Source organism: Manihot esculenta, chromosome 7, assembly GCF_001659605.2.
Source record: "Manihot esculenta cultivar AM560-2 chromosome 7, M.esculenta_v8, whole genome shotgun sequence".
Taxonomy (NCBI): Eukaryota; Viridiplantae; Streptophyta; class Magnoliopsida; order Malpighiales; family Euphorbiaceae; genus Manihot; species Manihot esculenta.
This window is the reverse complement of record NC_035167.2, coordinates 4,702,725-4,711,306: the sequence shown is the minus strand read 5'-3', so window position 1 is coordinate 4,711,306 and position 8,582 is coordinate 4,702,725. Positions and strand designations below refer to the sequence as shown.

The 8,582-nt window shown below is 31.9% G+C and overlaps 3 protein-coding genes across 3 annotated transcripts in view; all 3 read right to left on the bottom strand.

Moving 5' to 3' along the window:
• The window catches only part of LOC122723955 (auxin-responsive protein SAUR68-like), a 10,407-nt gene extending 9,886 nt beyond the window's left edge, over window positions 1-521 (bottom strand). Inside the window, exon 1 of the mRNA XM_043958085.1 lies at window positions 6-521. Within this exon, the coding sequence (XP_043814020.1) occupies window positions 6-366 (361 nt within the window). The 5' untranslated portion in view covers window positions 367-521. The remainder of the gene's footprint in view (window positions 1-5) is intronic.
• An 810-nt stretch (window positions 522-1,331) lies between these two features.
• Window positions 1,332-3,141, bottom strand: LOC110608068. The gene is made up of 4 exons (XM_021747280.2): window positions 2,802-3,141; window positions 2,486-2,650; window positions 1,997-2,167; window positions 1,332-1,910 (listed from the first exon to the last, which is right to left on the bottom strand). Exons 1-4 carry the CDS (start codon window positions 3,024-3,026, stop codon window positions 1,332-1,334), a joined length of 1,140 nt encoding a protein of 379 aa, XP_021602972.2. The 5' UTR covers window positions 3,027-3,141.
• A 352-nt stretch (window positions 3,142-3,493) lies between these two features.
• LOC122723954 (disease resistance protein RPV1-like) lies at window positions 3,494-4,380 on the bottom strand. Its single transcript, XM_043958084.1, has 2 exons — window positions 4,354-4,380; window positions 3,494-4,045 (listed from the first exon to the last, which is right to left on the bottom strand). The coding sequence occupies exons 1-2, from the start codon at window positions 4,378-4,380 to the stop codon at window positions 3,494-3,496; spliced, it is 579 nt and encodes a 192-aa protein (XP_043814019.1).
• Between the last annotated feature and the right edge of the window lie 4,202 nt (window positions 4,381-8,582).

Sequence of the window (8,582 nt, the reverse complement as noted above, 5' to 3'; positions counted from 1 at the left end):
GCAACTGGTACCTATGAACACCAGCAATGCTCTTTCCACATCTTTAGTAGCTCTTCGTCTAAGCAAAGCAACTGCATATTCCATAAGGTCTGCATCACATGGTAGTGTGAGTGGCCCCTCACTTTGCAATCCAAACTCTTCTTCTGCCATGTTCAAGAGCTCTTTGATGATTTCATTGTTAAGATATTCCAAGGGAAGAAGGAAGCGTTTTTTATCAGTAGAGTACACAACAAAATGGCCTTTCTCAGCTACTGATGCAGTATCTGTACTTCCAACATTTTGTGAGGATGTGATTCTTCTTCGCCTGATGGCAGCCATCTTCTGCCATTTCCTGGCCAATTTCAGAAGTTTGTTGCTACTGATCATCTTGTTAATCTTCTTTAAGAACTGAAAGTTGGGAGGGAAATAAAGGAAGAGGCCTTTATATTCTAAAGGAAAATTGTTGAATGCTTTTCTTTTGATGGGTATAAGGGAAAGTATTGACTTGGTTATATATTTACAAGGCCAGACAATCCATTTCATGGAGCTTCCACAAGGCAGGGGTGCATGAAAGCAAAACCATGTGATAGGTGGTTGTGGAAGATTGTTTACAAGCTTGGCATGTTTGATAATTAACCCATCTAGTTGTAGCATAAGCATATAATATATGCATCCTTCTGTCTTATGGGTTACCAGCAAAAAATAATGGTGGGTCATGATCACATATCATAAGCTATTTGAACCACAAACAATGAAGATCAACTTATAAGTTGATTTGAATCTGGATCTACCTTTGATGTGTACATTTAATGAATTCCAATCTGTAATGTATATGAGAAATTAAACTAGTGAAAGTTGGGAACTTTGTTCAAACTTAGTGCGGTGGCCTTGACAAATATCTGGTAGTATTGGCAACACAATGCAAGCTGGACCAAGTATGTCTTGGAACTGCCAAAGTGACGCACAGAATTTTATGGCTCACATAAGACATGGAGATACTTATAAGGAAGCCCATATACTGCCCTTGTGATTTCTTTTTCTTCTTTTGGGTAAGTTCCCACTGGCTGTTTCAGCAGGTGAGACCTGCAAACATAGGAAAAATATTTCTCATGGGGACCCTCTACTATTTAAGTTAGAGTAATCCATTTGTCTAGAAAGGATTGGTAGAATTTTAAAGTTCAGAGAATAAGAACAAGAATTTGGTATGACAGATCATTTTAGGAAGTAAAGACAATGTTCATTCATTTATTTTGCAGTAGGTACTTTATTATTACTTAGTAGCGACCAAATGAAAAGAAACAGACTACATATAAAGAAAACCATGTTTGCTTAAGCAAAGATACTTGTTCTGCTTATAACTCGATACATTCTTTGAACAATTTCCAGCTTGCGTTGGCCAAGACTAGCTTTTCTTTTGCCTTGAACCAGTTTTCATATGCTTGCTCAATTTCTCCATCTATCATCTTCTGTTCTGACAGATTAGTGGATACGGTTTTCTTGGTCGTTTCCAATTGAAATTCAGTGGACTTCTTATGCTCTATCAGCTTTTCTTTCCTGGAAATCAAACTCTGAATTTGGATATCTAATTCTTCCTTTTCTTTAGATATCTTGGATAGCCCAGCCTCTGAAGAACGGAGCTGTTCTTGTACATGAGCCAGACTTTGCTTCAGCATTATGGACTTCATAAGGAGAGATATGCTGTGAGCTTGGGTTCTCTCTGCAGTGGTCACGGAGTCAGGAACACTCCCTTTGAACTCTGTGAAACGATCCATAAGCTTTTGCAGGTTTGCTTTCTCATATAAAGTAGCAGAATTATGAGTCAAGGTGCTGACAATTTTCTCGATGTTGTTAAAGGCATTGGCTTGATGGATTTCTTCTAATGACATGTTGAAGTAGTCTCCTAATTCTTGTTTCTTTTCCTGCAAAGTGTCCTGGAAGCAAATGAATATTAGAGTAAATCTTCATTGTGGAAAATTGAATACTTCAAATGGATGAAAAGATCATAAGGGGGATTTACCTTTGTGTCTTCTGAGTTATCTTCTTCGGCTTGTGCTGGAAGCTCCATTTCTGGTTTCACCATTGCTGCTTCATTGTGAACTTCTTCTTGCGGCAAAAGTTCAACCTTTGGAGCTTTCAAAATCCCATTTGGCACTAACTTTTCTTGCTTTTCCATGAGAGATGGAGGAACCTTGTCAAAACAATTCCCGTTTCAGGTGTTATGGCCCATGTAAATGAAAGTTCTTACAAATGGAAGAAAGAACAGCTGATCATGGAATTAAATGGTGGTGTTTTTCTTTCACTTGAAAATTATCTAATAAGTGGAACAGAGTGAAATCCACAGCAACTTCGTTGAAAACCTTTTCAAGGTATAGTAAACACTCCTCCTTTTTAACCAATAACCTATTCAAGTCTCATCACATTCAATAATTAAATATAACAGCTCTATAAAAATAATTTTTCTTTTCAGAAATATGGAGAAGGCCCGATAATTAGAGAGAATCCATACCTTATTTTTTTCCTGCTGTGGAAAATCTTCTTTGGGAACAGCATCTTCCACTTCTAATTGAGGATTGGAGACTGGCGTTGGTGGGTGACCATTTGGTAGCGGCTCCACTTTCATTGTGGCTTTGTTGGGCTTGGTCTTTTTTGGGGACACCTCATATTCTATTTCCTACAATATAATTAAGCATAAGATGAGGTAGCATAATGTATATTTTACCCATACGACAGTTATATGCATAATGTTTATTAATGAATTTTTTGATTTTGAAAGATGGATTAAAATGTTGAAAATCCAAGCTTTAAGTTGGAGATGGGCTTACCAGAATGTTGAAGCTTCTATGTCCATGTATCAAAAGATTGTCATTATCTTCAATAGTGATGGTAAAGTCATCGACGAGGACCTTTTCAGCTGGGACATCAAACAATAATTTTTTAATCCTCATTGCATTCTCTTTGTTCAACTCCTTAAAAAAACAGACAACATCTAGAAATATGTTCTTGTCTCTGTTGATAGATCCTTCATAGTTTATATGAAGCACGTTCATGTTATTTTTATTTGGATCTCCAACTGATATGATGACTCTACTTCCAGGGCCAAACCAATCTTGCTTTCTAGCAAAATTCACTAGCTGTTCTAGTTTGTCCACTTCATCAAGCAAAATTCACTAACATGTTGGCTTTGCCACCTTTTCTTGTCTTTAGAACTGTCCCATATTTTTCTGCCCCATTGCAACCCATAAAATTTTATTGTGCCAATTTCTTCCCACTTCTCGTATAGCTTGAGCTTCATTTCCTCCACTTTAGAATTCAGTTGGACTAGCTGATTGCCAACAGTTGGGGCTGCCTTTCTCAGTTTACGTACTACTTTTTTTGCTATGATTCTAATCAACTTTGATTCAGATCTGCAGATGAGAAACAAAATAGTTTTACACGTAGTTAGACGGCAGTAGTGAAAAGGAAAGGGAAAAGAAAATGGTTTAAGTTTATATCATTAAACAGTAATCAGAGAGTGTTACCTGTAATTTTCCTTGTCCCAACCGCTTATCTCTGCAACTGTCTTAAGAGCATCCTTCCACTTTTCAACCTTCTGCTTATTGTTCTTGTACTTCTCTTCATACTTTCGAAAGATTTTCTTGTAAGGACCAGTTTGCTTGGCAACATGATCAGGTCTTACATCGAAGAAAACTGGGAGAATAATGTGACCCAAGAGCTTTCTACATTTAATAATCTTCACAAGCTCATCCAAACACCACCTTGAAGCTGCATAATTCTTGGAGAAGACGATGATGGAAATTTTCGATCTTTCAATTGCTCTTAGAAGTGCTTTTGAAATGAAACTTCCTCGTGGTAGGTTTTTGTCGTCCCTGTAAGCCTTCACTTGTCTCTCTAGCAGACCAGAAAGAAGATGGTCTGTGAAGTTACCTCTGGTGTCTTGGCCACTGAAGCTGAGAAAGACTTCGAACCTCCATGAATGAGGTGCAGGAGATAGAGGAGCCGGAGAAGGAATATCAGTTATGGAGTTTAACAAAAATTTATAATCATTCAAAATCAAATTGAGTTCGAACTGAAAAATTTGTATCACTTGCAAACAGTTCATAAGAATACAATTATTAAAAGATAAAAATTTTAACAATTTTAAAAATTTTCATCACAAAAATAAATAGTGACGGATAATTAAAATTTTAACAATTATCGATATACTATTACCTTTCGACAAATTAAAAATACAATATTAAAATATGCCTGACTTATTCAATAAAAAAATTTAAACATTTATATTAATTTATAGTTATATCCAAAATTTTAAATTTTATATAATAAAACTAAACATTTTTCAATATATCATAATTATAATAAAAAATATTAAATTACTCCTTTGATTTCATCATTTTTGTCCATATTTTCTTTTTTAGTTATTTTATAATTTATTTTATTTTTCATACATATTAAAAAATTAAATTTTAAATTTTTTTTTAAAAAATTACTTTTTTGATGAAAATAAAAATAATAATATTTTAATAAATTTTAAAAATTTGTAGATAATTAATTTATTAATAATGATAATATTTAAAAATTAATATCGAATTTCTCTAAAAATATTTTTTAATAAAATAATTTTTTATTAATTTAATTTTAATTTTAATTTTAAAAAAAATATTAATAATATATAACAATGTTACTAAAATTTCAAATTCCACAAAATGGGTTTTTTTTATGAAAAAAGTTATTTCAAATAAAGTAATTCTTTTAATTAAAAAATATTTTCCGAGTTCACAAATCTCAAACAATGTGAAAAAATTTTCCTACGCCATTGTTCCTGCTTTTTGAGATCTGGATCTGTAAAACAACAAATACTGAATTTGTCTTGTCTAATTTGGTCACATGAGTTGTCGATGATGAAGTCACTTGGAATTTGCAAATGGATGAAGGTCAAGTTATTTACAATTATTTATTAAAGTCAAGTTAATTATTTAAAATTATTTTTCACTTAATTCTAGAGTTTGATCAAGTTAATTATTTAAAATTATTTTTCACTTAATTCTAGAGTTTGATGGGTAGATCTCAATTATTTTTGGCAATTGTTATTTTTAATTAATTATTTAAATGAGAAATTTCTACTTAGACCTTTGAATGGAGAACTTTATTTATATTAAAGTTTAATTTATACTATTAAACAATAAAAAAAAATAGAAAATTATGTTTAGATTAGCTTCTACCATATTTTGTAATAAAATTACTATTATTTTAATAACATAGCAATTGTTGATTTGATAGATAAATACATTTTAAAAAGGACCATTTACAAGAAAATTTAAAATTTTTACTATTTTATAATTTAAAAATAGTAAAAATCGGATAGATCGGACAACCACCCAAAATCAGATAAAAAGTCCAATAAATCGGACGACCACTCCAAAAGTTTAGATTGGACGACCACTCAAAATCAGGTCGAACGACCACCCAAAATTAGAGATCAGATCAGAAGACCAGTTCTAACGACCAATCTAATAGACTAGGTCGGATAACTATTTTAAAATGATTAGATTGGAATCGATCGGATATTTTAGAATTTTCTTTTTTTCTCTCTCTTAACTCACATATTTTCTGTTATAACAACAATCGTATATTATGACGTATACATTTTTCAGAATACTCGATAGATCTATATATAAACACATTTCACTCAAATAAAATAATCAAGTGAATTTTTGCCTTAATCTCTCTATTTTAGATCAATTTTTTTTATAACAAGTTTAAATAAACTCAAATATAATATAAATTGATAAGAATCTAAGCCACATTTATAAATTATCATTTTTGTAAGTTATTTTATACCAAATTTATTTATTTAATACTAAATTTCTCATTGTGATTTTTTTAATAAAAATTTAAGAGTAAAGTGCTAATGCTTAAAATTTTACTAATACGTCATATATTTATAAGAGATCTATGATACATGATATATTTATAGGAAATTCAATATTAAATGGGAGACTCTCATATTATATTAAATTTAAAATAGATCTAACTCATCAAAAATTAAATTAAAGGGAAGAGTGCTTATGATTCATATAAAAGGCAGATTACTCATTTTCACCACAGATGTGAAATTACGGTAAAATATGCTAACATTCCAATTTTTATGATTTGTGTATAATTTATAAAATTTATAATAAATTAATAACTTAACATTAAATTTTATATATCAGACCATAATATTTTAAGTTAAAATTATTTATTTTAAAAAAATAATTTTATTATATATATATATACTATTTTAGACAATTAAAAAATTTTTTAATTTGATATAGTTAAAATTTAGAATCTAAATTATTGAGTTACAAACATTAAGAGGTACATATATTAATTTTAATATAACATTAATATTAAAAAAATTATTTCTTTTATTTTTTTAATTAATAGTTGGTTCTAAAATGATCTAGAATTTATAAATTAATCTAAATTTAATTTTAAATGTTTTCTATATAATATTCAAATTTCAAATAATCAATAATAACTTAAATTGCCATTTATTTATGTATTGCTTAATCTTTTAAAATGAAAATTATAATAAAAATAAATTTTTATATAAATTATTAATTAAAATTTATAAAATTATAAAATTTAATTATTATTATATAATAATAATCAAATTTAAATTGAGTTAAATAAATTTTAATTAAATTTAAAATGAATTCTAAATATCAATGATTTTAATCCGCTTTGAATTTAAATAGAATAATTTTTATGAAGACCTTACCCGTTTATATTCTAATTTTATCACATTGAAGAAAGGGAACGTTCCTATCTCCATGCAATGAACCAAGAGAAGGCTAGATTCAGAATTTTGATAATAATAAATCGTCAAAGTTGACTTATTTAAAAATGTCTTTGGGGTAGGGGTGAGCATTCAGTTGGTTCGGTTTAAAATCGAATCGAACTGAATAAATCGAAATTAAAATTTTAGTATTTAGAGAATTTGAGGAACCCAGTCCTTTGCTCGAACCTGCAGCTGCTGCTGAGAAAAGTACTAGAGAATTTGATGCTCAACCTAGCTCTTCAAATCAGCCTATGCCTGTTGAAGGAGCTTATGATCATGCATCTTCAGTGCACAGGGAGGAGGAGAGGCAGAGCTCCCTGTTTGATATGCTGCAATATTTTGGATAAATTTTGTAAACCCCATTAACCTCTCAATTTTTAAAAAATACCATAAATAAATATCTTTAAAAAATGTATATTATTTTCTGTTCCATAATTAATTTTAAAATAATATTCAGTATTTTAATTTAGTTAAAACTGTAACGACCCGGAAACCGGACCGTTACCGGCGCTAAGATCTAGATCGGCATAAGGTCGCCGGGACCCGTAGCAAGCCTAACATACATCCTGTATACCTGTTTAATCCCATAGATGATCATACATACTCATAAACCTGTAAACTTTTTCTTTCCTTTTATCAAGCTTAACCTGTGCATGCACATATCCATAAACATAAGCCACACACTGGAGCCCTCATCAAATGCTCCAATGGGGTACCATAACATACATTAAGCTTGGTTAAACATCAACATCATAAAAACATTTTATAGATCATGTGTCAAAGGGGATAACCATACACATACGGTTAAGCACAATTTCTAATCCTCAATAACCTCATTACATAACATGACTATCCAAAACTTTTACATTACATCAACATATTTCTCATGTCCACATCTATCTATTACATAACTCAAGACTTTACTCTTCTTGACCTCCTGGTCTATCCCGTACCTGCAAATCTGGGGGTTAAGGGAGAGGGGTAACCTACTAGAGCCCAGTGAGCAGAACAATAAAAACATTACATTAAAATTCATGCCTTCATGGAATGCATCAAATCACAAACATATCACATCAAGGATGAACTTGTCACCAATAGCCCTCTACATAGTCCAACTGTGCCAGGGGATTAGAATGGGCCTCACTGGTCTTTCTCTTACATAGCATAACATAACATAACAGTCCAACTGTGCCAGGGGCGTAGAATCGGCCTCACTGGTCTTTCTCTTACATAGTGCCAGGGGCGTAGAATGGGCCTCACTGGTCTTCCATACCGTATCATCATCATATCATATCTTACGAGGACTAAAGAATCATCCAACATCCATCCACATCAACAACATAATATGCAATACAACATATTCGTGAATTCTAATGCAAACAACCTAATATATCTCATAGCATTCATGATGCATGAATCATGCTAGAACTTTCATTAATTTAAAACATAAGGTTTATTCCACTCACCTCAAGCTAGCTCTGACAAGACTCTGAAGCAGCTGTCTCACTGCTGGGGTCCTCGGTTCCTCGTGTCCGAACCTACACAGGTGGACTCAAATGAGGGACCAAACATACATGAACATAACTCTAAACTACTCCCCAAAAACCCCTTAAAACACCTTAAAACAATCATAGAAATCATACAAAGGAAGGCTGAACAGGGCACTTTCGGCGGCAGATTCGGCGGTCGAAAGTCCCTCCAGAGCCGAAAGTCATGCACCTTCGGCGGCACTTTCGGCGGTCGAAGGTTCCCTCCAGAGGCAAAAGTCCAACTTTCGGGG